At 32.1% G+C, this 23,803-nt stretch overlaps 1 protein-coding gene across 2 annotated transcripts; it reads left to right on the top strand.

The window, feature by feature from the left end:
* Window positions 1-313: 313 nt before the first annotated feature.
* On the top strand, window positions 314-22,246 carry LOC122517960 (transient receptor potential-gamma protein; the record flags this gene model as incomplete). Of its 2 annotated transcripts, none has more annotated exon segments than XM_043636598.1 (16): window positions 314-444; window positions 3,542-3,776; window positions 6,905-7,053; window positions 8,117-8,312; window positions 15,130-15,300; window positions 16,157-16,391; window positions 17,047-17,167; window positions 17,282-17,566; window positions 18,117-18,250; window positions 18,696-18,825; window positions 18,909-19,104; window positions 19,704-19,898; window positions 20,036-20,261; window positions 20,515-20,844; window positions 21,092-21,568; window positions 21,886-22,246. In XM_043636598.1, coding segments are annotated over 16 exon segments (3,378 nt in total), but the record flags the coding sequence as incomplete, so codon positions are not given.
* Window positions 22,247-23,803: the final 1,557 nt, after the last annotated feature.

Raw genomic sequence — 23,803 nt, 5'->3', positions numbered from 1 at the left:
ATAATAAAATAAAATAATAAATAATAAATATATAAAAAATAATAAAAAGAATATCGTTGCTTAATTTAATATTTTAATTATTACATTATTTTTAAATTATATATTATATTATATAAATATAATATGATATAACACTGTTAATTATATATATATATATAAATAATAAAATAAAATAATAAATAATAAATATATAAAAAAATAATAAAAAAGAAAGTGGTAAAGAGACTTTCTTTTTTTTTCTTGGTACGAATATAAAAATAAAAATTCCATATTATACTATATGAATCAGTCATTTTGTTCGTGTTCATTTCAGAGGCACAGCATCCACGGAATGATGGAGGAGGAAAACGTGGTCAGACCTCACCAGGAAATGACGAGTCTTTCCATGCAAGAGAAAAAATATTTGCTTGCGGTAGAACGCGGTGACGTGGCATCCGTGAGAAGGCAAGTTAAGAAATTTCATCAACAGAGTGAATCGTTTCTTCTTCCTCCGACAACCCAGTTCTTCTTATTTTCAACTAAATTTATTTTATTCTATTTTTTTGTTTCCTTCGTTTTATAATGTATCATAATGTAATATATTTTTTATATTTTTTCTCGGGAGAGGGGGAGAGGGCGGGGGTGGAAGAAAAAATTTGTCAAGTCCAGTTTTCAAGTCTAGTTTTCGAGTCCACTCGCGTAATCTTTTCTCAAGCGTAATTATGGTTAAAGCGAGCAACAAAACAAAACACGGCTCTTCCTACGAAATCTCTTAAATATAATGCACTTATATTATTATTATTATTATTATCAACACAGAACACAGTATATACTATACATCATATACGTTCTAGGACTACTGATTATAATTTACCGCTTCCGGTAAATTATTCTGTCACGTAACATCGTCCCCAGGGAACACCACCACCCACCACCATCACCACTACCACCATTACAACCACCACGGACGACCGATTTACATAGTCCGATTTTCCTCTACCTTTTCCACTGTTCGGACCAATGAAATACGTTTCCGAATTGCGAACTGAATCCCCCTTTTTTTTTATCTGTTTTTCTTTTTTTTTTTTTTTAATGGAACGTTTTAACAAAAAAAAAATAAAAAAAAAAAAAGGAAAACCAAAACGACTGGTAATCGAACGTTTTATTCGCTACACCCCGATACAACGACCAATGGAATTTTTATCATCGAATATCAGCGAATGAAATTATTATATCATTTTCATTGCATAATCTTTTTTAAATGCATTCTTACACGCGCGTTTCAATTCACTTTCTTCGGTTTTATTATCCAAGCGTGGTGTGGTCGATTGAAATAAGATAAAAAGCAGCCAGTTATCGAGCTTATCATCGAGGATTATTTAAAAAAAAATGTCAAATGGAATTTCAATTATTTTATGATATCTCGTTACGAATGAATTTATATGAAACCTAATTTTTTTCTTTTTTTTTTCAATCTTATTCCTCGCAGATTTATCCTCGTATGAGCGTATCGGGTTTTGCTTTGTTTTATTTTCTTCCTTTTCTCTTGTTCATCTCGTACAAGAGGACAGTTCAGCAAATGATCGTACATTCCCCTTTGCAGTTTCCCTCTTTCTCTTTCTCACACATGCACACTTTCGATTTAAGTTAGTATACGTGTGATACGAATCACATGGATACTACCACCCACCCCTAACCCCCTTCTTCAATACACTCTTGCGTATCCCACCCCGTGAAATTAAGGATTCGATTGTTCCCTCGTTATCTCTATTTGTGAACATGCTCGCGTGTTTCTCTCTCGTGCACACTTATATACACAAGAGCGTTGACACGTTCACGAGTAGAGGACCACAATCTTTCTCTTACACATACACACACTGTCTCTTTGTATTCTGTCAACCGTATAATCCGTTGAAACGATCCACCATAAAAAAGAAAGAAAAAGAAAATCATTGGCGGTTTTATCATCGTTCCTTGGGGCATTCTATTATTCTTTTTAATAATTAAAATTAATAAGAAGGGGAGGAGGAGAAGTAGGAGGGGAAGAGGAGAAGTAGGAGTGGGAGGGGGAGGGGGAAGATTAATGTCAGGATCGATTTATCTTCCTCTCGTTTCTTCTTTTCTTCTTCTTCTTCTTCTTCTTCTTCTTCATCGTCTCTTTATTTTCCTTTCTTTTCTTTTCTTTTCTTTTCTTTTCGTTTTTTTTAATCTTCATTTCTCCTGTTACGAGCATAAAAGGAAAAGGCTCTAAAAGTAATTAGCCACCGAAGAAGCGTTTTCCACATTTTCTCGTCTTCTTCGTGAGCTTTCTTTCGCCCACGTTGAAGAATAAAATCAAGTGTCACGTGGCTCGCCACCATTTCGTCGTTGGCTACGACAGGGAACATTAATTATTCTTGGGACAAGGTCGAACTTAGGAAGAAGAACTTCGTTCGGAAGCTTTCAATAATCATTTACGGCCTACTCGTTCGTCTTAAAGCAATTAGCGACGATTAAACTGCATAATGAGCTTTCCTAATCCACGCAATTTCATTTTCCAAAGAGAAATGGAAAGATAGAGAGAGAGAGAGAGATAATTGTTTAAAACAATTGCAAAGGGAATAGGAAAATTTCTTAACAATTTAACGAGAAGGAATTTTAATAACATTCGTTTTTCGTTAATTGTAACAAAAGTACAGAAAAAAGAAAATTTGATATAATTAAAATTTAACGAAACATTTGTTTTTCCTATTATTATATTAGGCTGCAATTAAAATTATTATTATTATCAAATATATTACTATTATATTATTATATAATATATGTATATAATACAAATATATTATTATTATTATTATTATCATCAAATATATTTATTTAAAATTATTATTATTTTATTATTATTATAAATATAATATTATCAAATATAGATATGAAACGATTTAACGAATCATTTGTTTTCCTTTTTAATAAAAAACTATAAAATAATAATATAATAATATAATATAAAAATATAATTATTAGGCTGAATTAAAATTATTATTATATATATCTATTTATATTATATATATATAATATATTATATAATAATAATAATAATATAATATTATAATAATAATATATAATAATAAATATAATAATATAATAATAATAAAATATATATAATAATATTTATATATATATATAATTATTTTAAATTATTATTATTTATTATTATTATAAATATATTTAAATTATTGTTATAAATATAATTATTATCAATATAATATTATCAAATATAGATATGAAACGATTTAACGAAACATTTGTTTTACTTTTATTACATTAAGCTGCAATTAAAAGTTCATGCGTGTTCATATGAATATTAATTGAAAATAAATTTTACGTAAATACAATTCTTTATGCAGTTTCAAAGTAAATGCACTAAATGCACGTTTGATTAAACCCACGAATTTTTTATTCATTCCCATAATATTTTACTGATTTTTTTTTCATTCTTTTTATCGGTGTGTTTCGTTTTTTAATAATTTTACTTTATTAATTGTTTTGAATAATAATAATATTCTTATATTTGTTGTTAAAGAATGCTTCAAAGTGCACACGAGACAGAATTGAACATCAACTGCGTGGATCCTTTAGGAAGATCAGCTCTATTGATGGCAATTGACAATGAAAATCTCGAAATGGTGGAATGGTTGATCGAGCACAAAGTTGACACGAAGGATGCATTGCTTCATGCAATTTCGGAGGAATTTGTAGAAGCTGTTGAAGTTCTTCTTGATCACGAGGAAGTTTATCATAAGGACGGTGATCCTCATGTACGTATCGATTCATTTATTCCATAGAATTTCGTCTCTCTCTCTTTCTCTCTTTCTCAATTTTATTTCGAAGAAAAAGGAAAAAAAGAAAAGAAAAAAAGAAAGGAAAAAGTTAAGCTTTTAAAACACTCTCGAAACTACAAATCACATTGGGCTTGGGAGTAGAATGTTAAAAGTAAAGTAATAAAAGAGTTTAGACCGAAACAAAACTTTCAACGTACATACATTTTTGACCAATCGCGTTTGCGCATGGGAAAACAACACGTGTAATTATTAAAGTTTTTATAGTGTTGTCCAAAAGTTTTTATTATATATATATATATTTTATTTTTTTATTATTGATATAAAATTTGTAATAATTTTAAAAAATTATCGAATCTTCCATTATTAATTGATCACATTGTGACACAAGTTATAGCATTAAATAACGTATTAATAAATATATATATATATAAAATATTATTAAATTTATTATTATATATAAATATATAATAATAAATTATAATAATAAATAATATAAATAATTAATAATAAATTATCAAATTTTCCATTATTAATTGATCACATTGTGACACACATTTTAGCATTAAATAACGTATTAATAAATATATATATATATATAAAATATTATTAAATTTATTATTGATATAAAATTTGTAATAATTTTGAAAATTATCAAATCTTCCATTATTAATTGATCACATTGTGATACAAATTTCAGCATTAAATAACGTACATATAAATATATAAATATATATATTTACAAAAGTGATCAAATATTACCAATATTATCCAAAATTAATAATAATTATAAACTTTTCTAAATAATTTCCTATAAATCTATTTCCGTTTAAAATAGAAAATATTCTTTTACAATATCGTATCCCGTAGCTTCTAATTGAAGGAAAGTAAAATACGTTTCTCTGAACGACGTCGTTTTTTGGGTATCGAATAAATCGAAAAAAAATCCATAAAAGAAAGAAAGAAAGAAAGAAGAAGAGAGAGAAACGAAAATAAAGAGAAAGAAAAAGAGAGAAATATATATAAAAACTGTTACAGTCACGTACGAGGGGGTAATGAGGAGAGCACGTGCGATACTCTCTCTCTCTCTCTTTCTCTCTCTCTCTCTCTCTTTCTCTTTTGCTTTTTTTGGGATCCGTGCTTCATAGCTTTATTCGATCCGCGTGCTTGGTATACCGATTAACTTATCTTTCAATCGAAACTAGAATTTCGTTTATTTCTATCATTCTCTCACCCTGTTTCCCACCCCCTCCCTCTCTCTCTCTATCTTTTTCTCTTTCATCTATTATTGTAAGAACATAGAAGGAATGAATGATTGAAAGAAACGATTAATGATTTAGATTGTGAAATTCTGTCGAATTAAATCTGTCCTTCTCAGAGCAGACGTGCAATTCGTAGATACCATAAGAGATAGACGAATAGATAAAAGAGAGTGAGTGAGAGAGAAAGAGAGATAGGAAGAAGGAAGAAAAATATATAAGGAAAAAAAATATTAAAAATGGTATAAAAGAAACTCGGGTAAATTCTGGTTGAAAGTTTAATCGGCTTTAACGAGGAATCGGCTTACGTTAGAAGTTCGTGAATGATACCCACCCACCCACTCCCCCTTCTCCCCTCCTCCTCTTTCTTGGTAAAACGGGATGAGATTCGCAGTTAGAAACGAATTCATTATGTCTTCGAAAATTGGATGGTTACGATGAAAGCTATTCCTCGTTTGGTATCGTCTAATTAATATAACGATTTATCCTATTACTCGATTTTATTCACCTTATTCATTTTCTTATCTTTCTATCCGATCGTCAGATATCGAAACCGAAAGGTTTTTGATATTTTAGTTTCTATTTTTCTTTTTTATTCTTTTTTCCTCCTCTCAGGGATGATTTCTTTTTTTTTCCTGATTTATATTCTCTCTTCAAATATTTAATGTAGAAATCTTTGATCTGTCGTGCAAATTAATTCGGTGCATTATTATTTCTTTTTTTTTTTAATTTGATTTGAAAATCTTTCAACGGGACGAGGTTTGGGATTGTGTTTTGATTGTTATTCAAAATTAGAAAACTGTTGAAGAAAATGTTGCATTCAAACGAAATTAATTCGGTGCATTGTTATTTCTTTTTATTTTTTTTTCTGCTGTTTTTTTTATTTGATTTGAAAATCTTTCAACGGGACGAGGTTTGGGATTGTGTTTTGATTGTTTCAAATTCAAAATTAGAAAACTGTTGAAGAAAATGTTGCATTCAAACGGATCGTTTGAAAAATAAAATGCATCGAATTAATTTACACGTTTAATAAATGTTCACGTTTAATATAATAAAGCTACGTATTTATGATCGAAGTATTTTTGTTTCTTTTTTTGTTTGTTTTTGTTTGTTTGTAGTTTTAGTTATTTCAAGCATTCGTCAAAATGACACAGTATCGATCGGAATAAATTTTATACTCTAACAAGAACGTAATTTCATTTGATAGAACAATAAAGCAAACGAAATAAAACAGAAATGAAAATATCAAATTTACTAAACGAAAAAGATTAACTTTCACATTTATGAGAATACTACTACAATCATTGCAGGAGAGTAGTACGTGTTTCAAGTTAATTTAATTCAATACTTAATTATAAAAAAAATAGCAATATCGCATAAATAATTCTTTAACGTGTATATTTAAAAATAAAATACATAGATAGATTGTTTTCAAAGTATTGGATCAAATGAAAATTAATGAAAAAAGAAAAAAAAATAACGTTAATCAAAATAATAATACTCATTGCAAAAGAGTATATTTAAAACGAATACAAAAATTATTTTATTAAGTATTATTTATATTTTAATAATTATTTTATTAATTTTATTATTTTATTATTTTATTAAGAGTGTATTAAAACAAACAAAAATTGAATTAAAATTCAAGCAACACTAAAAATACTTTTAATCAAGATGACATTGCACGATGGTAATATTTTTCAAAGGATGAAAGAAAAATCCCGAATAATTCGAATCTACATTTCGTCACTTTCACGAATGGTTAGTTTATACGAGTTGATAGTAATTCATATCACGAAGTTAGATTTATTCTAACGAAAATAACATTATAATGTACCTGAAAAGCAGAGTTGGGAAGCTCTACCGCCGGATACCGCAACGTTCACGCCGGATATCACACCGTTGATCCTCTCCGCTCACAGAGACAACTACGAGATCATCAAGATCCTTTTAGATCGTGGATCAACTCTGCCAATGCCACACGACGTTCGTTGTGGGTGAGTTTTTTACTTTATTTAAAATTTTTTTTTTTTATTACAATTTGATATGAGGAACAGAGGACGGACAAACAAACGTACGAAAAACAAACCAACCAACCTAACTAACCGAATGAAAAGAAATCAAATCTATTTGGAAATTGTATTTGAAAAAGAAAGGAAAGAAGAACAGAGAAAAAAAATAAATATAAAATTAAAAATAATAAATATAAAAAAAAAAAAATATATTGTGGGATGCGAGCACTTCCAGGCCAAACAATTAGATAGGCGTTCGTGAGGAGATTGGACGGTGGGCCCTGGATAGCTCAATGGTTAAAGAGCAGTCGCCCGGAAAGCGGAAGATCCGGGTTCGAGTCCCAGTCCAGTCTGTCCAACGGCCCAATTTTTTCACGAATCCTACATTTTGGGGGCTCAGCCGGGATGGAGGTTTGCTTCGTGTCACACTTCTACGACCGGGCAATAATTAGGGAAAAATAATTAATTGAACATCTATCAAAGAGAGGTTAGGCCGACATCTTACGTATAGTGGCGACGTGAACGGTTGGCTGGGGAACTAGGCAAAGACGGCCTTTAGACAGCAATGCGTTCAGGGAAGAGGTTTTCCATCCTCGTGTAAGTTATACAGCATTGGTTAAGCCTGTATTAAAGATCGAGATTGGGAATATTTTGACAATTTTCGTGTCGCGCGAAATAGTGTGTAGCACCCTCGTTTAAGTTATACAGCGTTGGTTAAGTCTGTATTAAAGATCGAGGTTGGACACAGTTTTTGGTTTGTCGGTTCGTTGAAAAAGATTTATAAGATGTCGAAATGACGAACATTCGGGGTCGAATGTAAGTTGCGAGGGGGGTAGAATGTGAGATGCGAGCACCTCCAAGCCAAACACTTAAGTAGGCGTTCGTGAGGAGATTGGACGGTAGGCCCTGGATAGCTCAATGGTTAAAGAGCAGTCGCCCGGAAAGCGGAAGATCCGGGTTCGAGTCCCGGTTCAGTCTGTTCAACGGCCCAATTTTTTCACGAATCCTACAATATAAAAAAAAAAAACACATAATTTTATTGATTCAGATGTGACGAATGCGTGACGTCCAGACTGGAGGATTCCCTGAGGCATTCGAGGAGTCGAATAAATGCCTACCGTGCCCTGGCATCACCCTCTTTGATAGCATTGTCCTCCAAGGATCCCATTCTGACGGCCTTTGAACTCTCCTGGGAATTACGTCGACTCTCTTTCCTCGAGCACGAGTTCAAGTGCGAATATCAGGTGAGATAAAATATAGGAATAAACGAGACGAGAGAATTCTTAGAGATACGAAGTAAAGAATCAAACAAAACAAACAGAAAATAACACATCACCTTTGACAAGTTCCATTTCTTTTCTTTCGACCACTCCAGAGCTTGCTTTTATTCCTCCTTTTATTTTTTCTATTCCTATAGAGAAATAGAAAAATAGAGAGAGGGACTAATATTTCACGTTCGCTTTTTATGATTTGATTGAAACAGAAAAAAAGAAAAGAAGAAAGAAATTATGTGAAAAAATGCCGCGTGTTTTCGTTCATGTTGTTTTACATCAAATTATTTTACACGTACTTCTATTAATTTATATATTAAATTATTATATATTATTATTTATATATTAAAGAAATTGTGTGAACAAATGCCGCGTACTTTCGTTCATGTTGTTTTACATCAAATTATTTTACACATACTTATAATAATTTATATAAATATTAAATTATAATATATATTAATAATAAATAATATAATATATATAAATAATAATTAACTATTAATATATAATAATTTTATATAATTATAATAATTTATATAAATATAAAGTATAATTAAAAAAAATAAGAATATTATGCGTATAAATATAACGCATAATATACGATGAATTTATTTTCTAGTTAAAGGGTTAATTTTAGGATAAAACGTTGAAAGGACATTTTTTTTAATTCCCTCGAGCGTGCCACTGAGCGGATCCTTTTTTTTATTTATCACCCTGTGTGTGTTTACGACGCATTAAATTAAAATAGCCAATTAACAATGTCACTCGTATAACGTGACAAATGTTAACGAAAATATAATTTCATTTACATTTATAATTTTCTTATTTTCCTTTTGTATAAATATATATAAATAAATAAAAAGTATTTCCGTAAGCATTTCATTTTTTTTTCGTTTATCTTTCATTTGAATTCGTTAAGTTGATCGAATTAGAAAAAGAATGAACAAAATCGATATAGAAAAATAAATATCGATGCAATTTATATTTTTCTTCGTCAATTTATACGACGAATAACAAAAGAGTAATACTACACTCAAGGACGACTCGATACTTCTTCCTTTTTTCTTTTCTTTTTCATCTTAAATCCAAGTTTTCTTGTCGAGGTCAAGCGTCACCGCACGTGCTATGAAATTGCACCTACCCCTCTCTCTCTCTCTCTCTCTCTCCTTCTCTTTCATTCTTTCTTTCTCTCTTTCTTATTCTTAAGTGGCGGAAGTTTAAGAGCTCGCCACGAGTCCCGGCAACTTTTGATTTATAGAAGCATAAATCAAGTACCACGAGTAGAATACCAGCAGGAGGCTGCCGACGAAAAGTGAAGTGCTTTATAGTTTCCATACTTTGCTGTTTCTTTTCGTCCACACATACACACACACACACACACACAGACACTCCAACAAACACAGAGAACATACATGCATACGAGTGCATACACGTGTACAAATTCATCGATCTATCCAACATTTTATGCGTACCTTTAAAAGTCGTGTCATTCCTGTAATCCTTTTCTGTACGAGAAATAATAGAAAAAAAAAAAAAAGAAAGAAAAAATACATTCATGCACGTGTGCGACGTACACGTGAAAACGAATGAACGAATAACAAAAATAAAAATAAAAAAAAAAAAGTAGAAGAAAAAGAAAAAGAAGAAGGAATAGGTATACTGATTAAGAAAGTACAAACTGACCTATAAACTCGCGAAGGGGGAAATAACAAACGTGTAAATGTGCTTGCGACACAATGATGAAGAGAAAAGACGTGTTTACTGGAGCAGCAAATCGAGACTCGAGCAACGCCACCATCCTACAGAACGCACCCACACACACATTTTTCCGATACTCCTGCCATTTTCTTCCCTTCTTTCTCTCTTTGTGTTACTCTAGTAAGTTTCTTTCCTTTTTATTTCTTTCTTTCATTCTTTCTTTCATTCTTCTACACTCGTTTATCAACGCTTCGATAAGCTTAGTATTCCTCTTGTATATAAATGTATATATATATGTGTGTGTGTGTATCTGTTGGTGTACTCAATTTTTCATCAAAGGATCTTTATAACCGAGTTTATTAAACATTTACGAATCCTATTTTTCGTATCGTTCTATCGTTTCTTTACCCCCCCTCCCACCTCCGCCTCCCCCCACCCACGCCCACCCTTTTTTATCCTTTCTTTGTTAAACGTAAATTATCTTTGTAATCGTACTCTTCTTTGCTCACTTTATTTCCCACCCACCCGGTCAATATTATTTATCTTATCTTGAACTTTTGTCGCAACGTTAATGAAAATTCTCTCTTTTTATTTTTCTACCCTAATTAGAATGTTCATTTTCTTAACCCCTTGGGTACGGATTTATTCGAGAAAACATTTGCATGTGGTACGGAATTAATTTTTGGTTGCTTGGAGTAGTATGTAAAGGCAATACATTTTAGGTAAGAATGTATTTATTTCTAAAATATTGGTGACATATGTAGTATTAAGATGTCTTCAAGTAATTAGAATTGCAAAACAAAAATAAATTAATAACAACGAAATAAAACTAAATGAAATAAATTGTACCTAAAAGTTTAATTTTTGGTTTGACGTCTTAGACACGTCATCTGCTCCTAGGGAAAAAAAGTGAATGACGTGTCTCAGACGTCAAATGTACCCAAGGGGTTAAATAAAAACAAACTAATTCGTTATACCTACTTCCAAAGTTTTAATCAGAGATAACACGATTGATTAAATTTCGATTGATCGATAAATAAATAAATATTTCAATCCAATGTAAGAGAAAAGTTGATTTTTAATTATCTTAAATTATTTTAAATATCGCTCATTGGATGGGATGATTGTGTTGTTGGTGATCTACGAGGAATGAAATTGGCGGTGGTTGGTTGGCTGATGGTCGAATTCTTTTTCCTTATTTTTTTCTATTGCCGAGTAATTCTTAACGACGAGAATAAATTCTTAGCTTGAAATTGGATAAGATAGGTTAACGTAGGAGGGTTACGGGAGGTTTCAGGAGGAGTTTTAGGGGGAAGGATTGGGTGAGGATAAGAAATAGAGAAGTCGATGGCGAGAAACCACCTTTCTGTATACCTGTATATGTGTATATATATATACCTATCTGTATCACCTTAGTAATACGTATTCCTTTACTCGAGAACTAGCTAAGAAGACCCAAAGGCACATTCATCCGTGAGCTTTTAATTTTATCGTCCTCTCGCCATTCTATTTGCATTTCATCCGTCTTCCTCTCTTGGTAACCTTCTTCCTTCCACCTTCGTTAACTTCGATAAGTAGAAAAAAAATCAAGTAGAAAAAGAAAAAACAATAGTAAAAGTAATTACATTTCTTTTTGTTTTTTCTTTTTTTCTTCCAAGATTTTATTCTCTTATTTTTATATTTCGTTACTTATGCATCTCGTATGTGTGTGCGTGCATATTTGATAATGAGTTGAAAAGTTTTAATCCTGAAATAGAATTCATTTTTTTTCTATGATTTTACGTAGAAATTATTTTTTTAATAATTTTAAAATTTCTCAATCTCACTTACATATATTCAGTTAACATTTATTTATATTTAAAATTGATTTATTATATTTTGTTTTAATAATTGTTTTTCAATTTTTATACAAGCACACTTAAACACTTCTATTCAATTTCGTCGTAAAAAGAAAAATTGTTTCCTTTTATTTTTTTTCATCGCATACGAATCTCGATCTCGACGAATCGATAAACATTTAAAGTAAGTTCGATTGAAATATTCGAGGAAAGTCGGAAAGAAAATTCGTGGCAAATTCTAAAGTTTGCCGAAGTATGTTTTATCGTGAAATTAATAAAATGAGCCGTTTATTTTGAAAGTGGCCTAACTCCATTAGGAGTAGAGATTTTGGTGTGGTAGAAATGGCATTAAAAAAAATAATTTACTGTTTGTCCCCCGAGAGTATTACAATATTATCAAAAAGTGTCGGAAAAGTAATAACTTTATTGTACATGAAATGAGACAAGAAGATTTTGTATCAACAAAATTATTAGAAGAAGCAATTTTTAAAAGGGTCAAGAATTCTAACGGAGAACCAATAAACTGGTTAAAAATATGTTGGATGCGTTTTGTCAAAAATGAATAAGATTTTCTATAAGACATCAACGAATGAGAACGAAAATTTGAAAGTCCTGAATTTAATACCACGTCGGGGTAGACCAAGAAAGTTCGAAAATATTGTATTGACACCACTGTATAAAATATAAGACAAATTACAACCGCGAAATTCAAGGACATAATTGACTTATTACGATATATACCACCGGAACATCATGATTTCTTTAAATCCCTTTCACATACACAAAATGTAGATGAGTAGAAAATTGTTTTGAAATTTATGTTTGTACAAAATATTTTGAATCGCATAATTTATGTTTTCAAAGTGTTACAAAGATATGTAAAATAAAACAAGTATTGTTTTTTCGCAATTTGAAGCATCTTAAATTATGTTGAATGGACTTCGGTTCCTTCAAATTTTATAACGAATCTGGTTGTTAATTTTGAAAGTGGCCTAACTCCATTCTTGGTAAGAAAACGCATATTATTCACTTAATAATTGCCATTATTTTAATAGGAACTGTAAATTGAACACCTTTAGATACACTTAAGCAACATAACTCATTGTTATTCTTTACGTATATTTTTAATTGCATTGAAACGCAAACCTTTAAATATCTCAATTTAAGGTTATATGGAGTTAGGCCACTTTCAAAATAAACGGCTCAAATAATGATTCGCGTGTACCTGAAGTAAGGTGGGTGTACTACTCACATGGGGAGGGGGGAGGGGGTGTAATGGGGTGTACTACTTACATACCATCTCGTTTGGATGTTAATATCTGGTTAAAAGTTCTAATCACCGAGATCATATTCGTGAGTTTCCCCCACCCTTTCACCCCTCTCTTCTCTCTCTCTCTCCCCCTCCCTCTCCCTCTTTTTCTCTTTTTTCTCACACGCGTCGGCAAATATTTGGCCACGTTCGAAATATCGCTTTGATGTTGTAAACGTTGGCATTGGCAGGCTGCCCGAAAATATGTCGAAGGTGTATAGGAGGAGGAGCATGAAACTGGTGTATTAGAACACACCCTATATGCTAGGTGTAGTGCACGAGTTTTATTGCTTAGATCGGGGAAATTAGATGCGCTACTTCTTCCCCAACGTGAAACTCTCGCGTTTTCATAATTTTTTTTTCTTCTTTTCTAATAACTCGACTCGTGAAATTTACAAGCCAAAGTTTACGTATATGTATGATGTATGTGTATATATGTATGTATATATGTATGTATATAAATTATGTATGCACGTATGTAGATCAACGAAGTATCCTCTGCAAAGTTTCTCTTTCCAAAGTACACATATACACATGCATAAATAATATATTGTACATATACTTATAAATATATATATATAAATAATAATAATAAAATAAATAAATATAATAAATATAAATAAAATAATATAAATATATATAATATACTTATAAATAAGTATATTTAATTATTTACGTATATCAACAATATCCTGCATTAATTAAAGCATAATTATATGTGAAGTATATAATAATAATAATAAAAAAAAATAAAAAAGAAAGAAAGAAAGAAAGAAAATTGTAAATGAAGACGAACACGTTTGACCGAATTTCTCACTCGATTTCCCAATGATTAGTGTGAATAGATTACACGAATCGTTGACTATAAATGCACACGTACACATACATACATTCATATATAAGTTTACACAAAGGGTTGCACAATAAGAAAGATCTTGGTGGAAGAACAATTTGTAAAATTTCTGCTCGAACTAGCAATGTTTCGTTCCGAGTCTTTTCCCAGGATGACACGTCGACGATCAGGGAGGGAAACAGGGTGGAAGGGAGGAAGGGAGGGAGGGAGGGAGGGTGAGACGGTTTTGTTATATTCTTAAGCACGTGATCGAAATTCGATCGTCTGCCAATTCGTAAGGGAATCGGTAAAACGATTAAGGAAGCGTACCTGAACTTCTCGTTGGATATTGCGGTTGGTTTGAATTTCCTACTGCATTCGAATGGAAACTACAAAAGGGAATATGTATAAACGTTATATGTACGTACATGCACCTATATGAGTGTAGAATGTAATATACGTGGGTATTAAGTTTTGATTTTCAATAAAAAAATAAAAAAAGAATAAAATAAACAAGTATTTTTATTTGTAAGAAAAAATAGAAAAGTTTGATCGAAAGAAAATAACAATAATTATAAATAATTATAAATATATGTACGCGTATACGTGGGTATTAAGTTTTGATTTTCAATTAAAAAAAAAAATAAAAATAAAAAAGTATTTTTATTTGTAAGAAAAAATAGAAAAGTTTGATCAAAACAAAATAATAATTGTTCCCATGTTAGGCTCATATAACTCGTCATATAATTCGTCTTATTGTATTTTTATTATAATATATATCGTACGTAAGTGTGTATGCTGATAATTATGTGATAGTTACAATTATTTACTTTTTGTCTGTAAAAATACGATAAGAATAATTTTTGTTATACATGTTTTATCATTTGTAATTAATTTTTAAAGCTATTGATTTTTAGAATGATTATTATTAAATAAATAAATAAAGAAATAAATTAAATATTAAATTGATGAATTAAATAATATTAAATTAATATTAAATTAATTAAATATTAAATTGATGAATTTTTATCGTTGCATTAAATGTGCATATCTAATTAATAATAAAATTGAACAAAGTTAAAAAGTTTCAAAGTATACGTGAATATTCGGCAGGAACTCAGAAGACAATGTCAAGATTTTGCAACGGCTTTGCTAGATCACACGAGAAGTTCCTACGAATTGGAAGTTCTATTAAATCACGATCCAAAGGGACCAGCATTCGAACACGGCGAGAGAATGCACCTGAATCGTTTGAAATTGGCGATAAAACTTCGACAAAAGAAGGTAAATTTTCCGTCGTACTATCTGCTTTATTTATTAATTGTGACTCATTATTTCTCCTACCTCTCCTCCCTCCTTCCTCTTTCTTTTTCTTTTGCGTCGATTCGTTAAAAAGTACCTTTGATCGATGAAAAAAGGGAGAAAGAGAAAGAAAGAGAAAGAAAGAGAGAAAAAAAAACAATTTACCCCATAGAGTAGAATAAACAAACACAAATTATTATTAATTATGCTAATTGGTGGTTCGATGTATGTGTTTGCCAAAAAAAAAAAAAAACTGGTGTGTGTACTTATGTACGCACGTAAGAAGTTATACTTCTTTGCCGTACCAAAACGAACATAACCTCAATAACCTCAAAAATAACTTAACAAAAAAAATTTATTATTATTATTATTAATTTAAATTTATTATCGATATATTATATATATTAGAAAGAATAATAAAATATCATAATATAGGTATCAGTCCACATTAATATAAGAGAGATATATTGAATTACTTCACGCGTCAACCGTCATGGCGCTGTGATAGCACTAATTCCCGCTCAAATATTTAAGTAAAGCAGCGCTGAGTACGATTAGTACTTGGATGGGTGACCCGCTTGAGAAAAAAAGGGGGGGAAGAAGAAAAGAAGACAACTTCATGCCGTATACTTGAAATCGCATTGCCGCGCGTCGTTAAATATCGACAAACTTCATGGTGTCGTTTTTTCGTGTCGCTCGGAACAAAATCACTCCCATTAAATTTTCCCCAACGCGCCAAAAGAAGTATAACTTCAAAAAGAAAAAAAAGAAATAGAAAGAGAAAGAGAAAACACGATACCCTTCGGAAAATTTCCCCGTTTGCTTCGGAACTTTCCAGTTCGTGGCTCATCCGAACGTTCAGCAACTACTCGCATCGATTTGGTACGAGGGTCTTCCCGGTTTCCGTAGGAAAAACATGCTCCTTCAAGCTATGGAAATCGTCAGGATCGGCTTACTCTTTCCGCTATTCAGCGTGGCATACATCATAGCACCTCACAGCACCATTGGTCAAACTATGAGGAAACCATTCATCAAGTTCATCTGTCACTCGGCATCATACTTCACTTTTCTATGTACGTATTATAATGCTAAATGGTTTTTTTCCATCACCCTCTCCCCTTTTTTGTATACTACTCGACAGAAGTGTGCTTCTTTGAAACTCACACCTTTTTTTTATTATCATAAAATATTATATCTACGAAAAAACGTCGGGGAGAAGAAAAGAATTTGTTTATACAGTAAACCAAACGGTAAACCAATCCCAGCCCACCCACCCAACCCCGTCCACTCTTTCATACACGTGGTGGGATTTAATAACGTTTTTACATTCTTTTTTGGTTAATATTCTTCACGATTTATCGTATCTTCCAAACAATATCGATCTGCGTAGAGATCATCGTAGAGATCGATATTTTTTATTATTTTTTTTTTCTTCCCACTCTTCTTCTTTTTAATATAAACTTTTTTTCTCTACTTTTTTTCTTTTGACCTTTCATCGAGTTTTCAATGTTTATTACAACAATATTACTCACGTTTACGTATTAGAGTTTTGTAACTCGTTTTGATGAAAAAAAAGATTGAAAATGTTTGATCCAACGACGTGCTTCTAATGTAAAATACGAGTTTTGCAAAGAAAATGAAATGAACGTGGAATCCGAGTAGTTGTTAAATTTTCTTTTTTTTGAATGCATATTGTAAATAGGAAATTGTTGATTTATTTGTTCGCAGTTATGTTAATTCTAGCCAGTCAGAGGATAGAAAGCGTGATCGGTAATTGGATGGGACACAGTGTTGTTGAAAATGATACGGCACCGACTAAAAGGGGTGCTGCACCGAGCATCGTTGAGTGGTAAAAAATTTGCATTTTTTTTTATTCTTTCATTCTTTCATTCTTTTATCGATTGAAATTGAATTGAAGTTGAACAAAAGATCATTTTATTCGAATTTTTTGTAATAATCCTAGGTTCATACTAGCATGGGTCTCCGGATTGATTTGGTCAGAGGTTAAACAACTTTGGGACGTCGGTTTGAAGGAATACGCCAACGATATGTGGAACGTGATCGATTTTGTGACGAACTCTTTGTACGTTGCCACGGTGGCCCTTAGAGTCGTCGCGTATTACAGGGTACAAAAAGAAAATGAAGCCCAGGAACCAGGTTTTCCAGTAGAATTGCAACGGGAACAGTGGGACACTTGGGATCCAATGCTAATATCCGAAGGCTTATTCTCGGCCGCCAACATTTTTAGGTAACCTTTTATTTCCTTGATTCAACACAAAATTCTCTTTTTTCTTTTTTTATTTTATTTACATTAGAATTCTATCGTATTTGTTAATTCGTTCGTAGAAAAAGTTAATTAAGAAATACAATAGAAATATTTGATATTTGAACTTGTCGAAAAGTTGATTTTTTCTAAAGTTTTTACATTCGAAGTCAACAATTTCACGTGTATCGTTATAAAAAATATTATTTATTTAAAATAGGTATAATAGGGAATTTGGACGGTTATGAATTCCCTATTATAACTATTTTAATATTAACATTTCTGGATAAGATAAAAAAATCAATTATTTATTTATTTAATTAAAATTAATTTTAATTAAAATATTAACATTTCTGGATAAGATAAAAAAATCAATTATTTATTTATTTATAATATATATTTCATAGTAATTTTCTAATATTATTTCACAACTAATAATTGAATATTTATCGAATAACCGTATATATTTTTGGTATAGGTGTAGATTGATAAAAAAAAGATATGCTAATGCATTCGTATTTATTCTTCCTTGCAGTTCTTTAAAACTCGTTTACATATTTTCCGTAAATCCCCATCTCGGCCCACTTCAAGTTTCATTATCAAGAATGGTTATGGATATCATGAAATTCTTCTTTCTCTACGTCCTAGTATTGTTTGCTTTTTCTTGCGGTGAGTATGAAACATATGGCAAATCTTTTCAAGGAAACGTCGAAAAAAATATCAGTTCTGATATATTTAGATATTATTTTACTTGTACCTCCTTACACACACACACACACGCATAAATATTCGCTGTATTGGGAACTGACTACTTTAATTCAAAAAATAAAAAAATAAAAAATAAAAGTTGAATTTATTGTGCTGCAAATAGTTGTCACAATAAATCACACAAAAATTTAGATATTAATTTTCACGGAATTCCTAAGCCTGGTGGTGGCTGACAGTTTTCGTTTATATCGAAAAATATATTTGGAAAATTGAAAAAAAAAAAAAACCTAATCGATAGACTAAAAAAGTCTGACAACGCGTTTGAAAAATCCTCAGTTCAGTTCCCAATTACGTTCATACATTTTTCCAAAACTTTCTCTTTCTACTCGTCGTTATATTTGACTAGGTTTGAATCAACTTTTATGGTATTATGCCGATATGGAAAAGAAAAGATGTCCTTCAGCAATGCCGCATTCTTTGAACGCAAACGTTACAACGGATTCAAACGCTTGCATCGTTTGGCGACGATTCGCCAAGTACGTATTAAAATAAAATTCATTAGAATGAAAGATTTGAAGAGTACTATTTCATTAATTAAGAACTTGGAAAATGCTGGCAGTTTATTCGAGACCACTCAAACGCTATTCTGGGCTGTTTTCGGATTGGTAGATCTCGAAAGTTTCGAATTGGATGGCATTAAAGTGTTTACGAGATTCTGGGGTATGTTAATGTTCGGCACCTATTCGGTAATCAATATCGTCGTACTTCTAAATCTTCTAATCGCCATGATGAATCATTCCTATCAATTAATATCCGTAAGTATAACACAAATATATTTCATTTTTCTTACGATTTAAATGATAAACACCTTAAAATTATTCGTCCCAAAAGATTAACGCTAAAGTAGAAAATATTGACAAATGAAACACGAATTGAAATTAAACACTTCGACTATCACTTGGGGTGGGAGGGAGAGTTTTCTTCCGATTTAAATGATAACACGTTGAGAAATTATTCGTCCCAAAAGATTAACGTAAAGTTGAAAATATTTAGCAATATAATTGACAGACGACAAACACGAATTGAAATTAAACACTTCGACTATCACTTAGGGGGAGGGAGGGTTTTCTTTCGATTTAAATGATAACACGTTGAGAAATTATTCGTCCCAAAAGATTAACGTAAAGTTGAAAATATTTAGCAATATAATTGACAGACGACAAACACGAATTGAAATTAAACACCTCGACTATCACTTGGGGAGGGGAGAGAAGGGGGGAGGTCTTGTAAAACGTACTGTTAATTAAAAATGAAATGAATTATTAAATAGAATATCGAGTAAATGAAAAAATATAATGTTTAATGAAACTAATGTTAAATAATTTGATGAAACGTGAAACGCAAATGGTATCAGGAACGCGCCGATGTCGAATGGAAGTTCGCCAGGAGCAAACTTTGGATCAGTTATTTCGAAGAAGGTGGGACAGTACCACCCCCATTCAATATCATTCCGACACCAAAGAGCGCTTGGTACGTTGGCCTGTGGATTTATCGGAAACTCTGCGGTCATAGTAGAGCCGCCAAAAAGGAACACATGCGAACGATCAGGGTAAAAATTTGTACTATATACGATATCGTCGTAGGATCTCTTCAAAGGGAATCGTCGAGCGATGATGATGTTATCGAGGTAACAAAATAATTGATCTGGAACCGATTCCTCATCGACGTGAAACACTTTTATTTCAGAAAAAAGCTAAGCAAGCATCCCAACGTGATTTTCGTTATCAAAGTATAATGAGAAATTTGGTGAGACGTTACGTGACCGTTGAACAAAGAAAAGCAGAAAACGAAGGTGTGACAGAGGACGACGTTAACGAGATCAAACAGGACATAAGTGCGTTTCGTTGCGAGATTATCGAAATTTTGAAAAATTCCGGCATGAACACGTCTACGGCGAGTGGTACCGGAACTGGTGAGGAATTTATTCCCCTCTTAGGGAAGATTAATTAATTCATTTATTGCTCGTATTATATTTCTGTGTGTTTGTTTGTTTTATTTCTTACACTTAATTTATATCCCATTCGGTATTACGTTTGTAAGTGTTTGTTACGTTTGAGAGTGCTTCTCGTTGTCTCACGATTAGTTAGTTCCTTTTTTGAGCACGTTCCACTTTCTCTTTTCTGTTTGCCCCGATACAGACGGTAGCCTTAAAGAGCTGTCCATAGGTGCGGGAGGTAAGAAGAATCGGCAGAAGGAACGACGCTTGATGAAAGGATTTAATATAGCCCCCCAACCCGGTAGCAGTTCTACTTTGTTAGAACCCGTCGCGGAATTGATCGCATCTTGGAAGGAAGAACAACAGGAAAATTCTCATCACGAGATTTACGGTTCTACGAGAAGCGAGATATTTGGTTTGGGCACGATGCCGAAAAAAAGTTTGCATCATAGTAACGCGTGCAGGCAAAGTCGTGGCGTAAGAAGTAGCTCGAAGAAGAAACGTTGGGATACGTTGATCGAAGCTGCGAAAGCTCACAAAGTTTCCAAGAAATTTATCGGTAAGATATATTTTTCCTATTATATTTCATATGTGGGATGCGAGCACCTCCAAGCCAAACACTTAAGTAGGCGTTCGTGAAGAGATTGGACGGTGGGCCCTGGATAGCTCAATTGGTTAAAGAGCAGTCGCCCGGAAAGCGGAAGATCCGGGTTCGAGTCCCAGTCAACGGCCCAATTTTTTCACGAATCCTACACATATATCGTTCGAATAAAAGTCAAACGTCGAGATTATGTTTGTTTCATTAGGTAGATCTCGTTCAGAGGATTCCGTGTATTCACCCGGATCGGAAGATGGTGGCTCGAGATCGGAAGGTTCTACCGATTCGAAGTCATCCTTGGAAATTCAACGAAGTCACGAGGTTCACAGACACCATGCTCATCACAGTCATCACTCCCATCACCCATCGGAAACTCATCATGGTTTTAGTCGCATGGCTATAGTTTCCGCTTTAACTAAAAAACGTAAAAAGTTCTCGGCGTCGAGAGTATCGACTCCGACTATGACCAGCACCAATTCGAATACGATGGAAAGTACCACGCAACCCATCACTTCGATTCTTTTATCCAAAGTATCGAAGAAACAATTGCAACGAGCCAGCAGCGTGCCTACCAGAGCTCCGGAACTCGGTTCCCAAACGATACCCCCGAGACGACACGAAGTCACCCAGAGTCAACAACCCAGCTTGGATACCGCTGAAATTACCAGTGTTACCGAACACCAAAGTTAGTTCTTTTCTATTCTTCGAATATTCGAATAATCCCTCGTATTATCTTACAACAAAACTAATTACGCGTCATCAAATAATATTTAACTTTTCTGAAAAATTCATACCGATTTTGTCGACAAATATTTCAATACAATACTGGTACACCATGTACCATGATTCAACCCTTTTTATATAAATTGGTCCTTCATAAGCAACTTGAATTATTTATTTTTTCTTGAATTTGAAATGACCACCAATCATGACGAGTGATTGTTCGGATATAAAAAACGCTCAAATTGATTGTTCAGCAAAAAGATAAATTTGTTTTGTCAGGGGTGGTTAGTGCCGTTCCATTAACACCATCGACCACGGAAGAAAGTATGATTGCAAGCGGAGCGATTTCAATGACGGTCAAGACAAATGGTTCGGCTACGCAACTTCAACGACTTCCTGGCATCGAACCGATTTCCGGGCATGACGTATCAGCTGGTTGGCTCTGAGTACGGCCCCGTCATCGAACCGATCGATGACGAGCCTCGGCGATTAGACGATCAACGCGAGAACCCAATCCGGAATTGAATATGTTCGAGTACGACGAAAACTCGAACGACGAATGAGAATCGATTATTCATTTTTCGTCGATTTTATTTCTTTGAGGTTCGATATCTAAATATATCTAATATATCGAAAAAAAAAAAAAAGAACGAAAAAAAATAACCCCTAGAAAGAAGAAGAAACTAAGATAAAAAGGGAAATAATAAAATAAAAAAAAAATTAACAACAACAACTACAACTACAAACCAAACAAATCGCAATCGGCAGACGCACACAATGATGCCTTTTTTATTAACGACGACGAGCCTTGCCAATTATTTATTGTGCACGTCGGAGAAGAACGCGTTAAAAACTTTCGACGAAACTAACGAACGGATAAACGTATAAACAAAAAAAAAACAAAATAGAAAAAAAAAGGTAAAAGAAAAAGAACAAAAAAAGGGACAAATAGAAACGAAACGATAAGAAGAAGAAGAAGAAGAAGAAGATGGTGGTGGTATGTTGTCAACCCTTCGATAAAAAATCCCTCTTCCCTTCGAACGAAAGTCAAACTTTCGTTTAAAACATGACGAACTTACGATTACTCGTAATCGATTTCTTGTACCAATGACCACTCGCGAATTTCATTAATCTGTGAGAATTTGTCACAGTGTTCGCGTGGAAAATAGTGTGATAGTGAATTGTTGATAGCGTTGTTATAAACTAATTACTGTTACCCGTGCCTAACTGCATCGACCAATCATATTATTTGTTTTTTTTTTTTTTTCATTTTTTAATTTAAATTTAAATTTTATCATACTAAAGCCAGTAATTTATCGTAATTTTTATTTCTTTTTAATCATTATATTTTTTTTCTAGAGTATTTCGTATTTTAGAAAATGATTTTTTTAAATTTGAGACCGGTTATGGCGAATACCTTTTTCTTTTTTTTTTTTGGTGATGGGTAAGAATGAAATTAAAAATTTGTATAAAAAAAATGTGAACAATCGAGTTTACCATTACTGTTATAAGATATTTTATACAATATTCTCAAATCACTTAGCTGATAAAAATAAGATGATCATCGGTATCCTTAGAAAACCGTCCGAATTATCGAACAAAATTGTTTTTCACGAGTTGTCAGAGGTACAAATAAATAAATAACAAAAATCATTGGGGATACGAATTCGATAAATCGATTTAGTCAAAGTTGCTGTTCATCGTTCAGATGTGCGAAACTAAAAAAAAAAAAAAAATAGTCAAACTTTACTATTACAACTAATACTATTACAACAACTATTACTACTACTATTACTCTTACTATTACTATTACTACTACTACTACTACTATTATTATTATTACTACTACTACTGCCAGAATGGAAGTGGCACGTGGGTCGGCGCGAATTAGTCTAGTCAACACTAGTCAGAAAACGAGAACCGTAAATATGTTTTAATTAACTTGCTAATATAGTATTGCATTAAGCATAGTCACAAACGTAACGAAGAAAAATAAAAAGAAGAAGAAAAATAAAAATAAAAAGAAGAAGAAGAAGAAGAAGGAGGAGAAGAATAATTATTCATTTAGAAATGTTATATCATCTTTCAGCCTCTACGATGGCATACGTGTGTACCTCGAATTTATAACGATCGCTTAAAAAAAAGAAAGAAAAAGAAAAAGAAAAAAAAAAACAGAAAAAAGAATAATCGAAAATTT

Source organism: Polistes fuscatus, unplaced genomic scaffold, assembly GCF_010416935.1.
Source record: "Polistes fuscatus isolate 324 unplaced genomic scaffold, CU_Pfus_HIC Scaffold22, whole genome shotgun sequence".
Lineage (NCBI taxonomy): Eukaryota > Metazoa > Arthropoda > Insecta > Hymenoptera > Vespidae > Polistes > Polistes fuscatus.
Note: the sequence above shows the minus strand (reverse complement) of the source record. Positions and strands in the feature narration are given on the sequence as shown.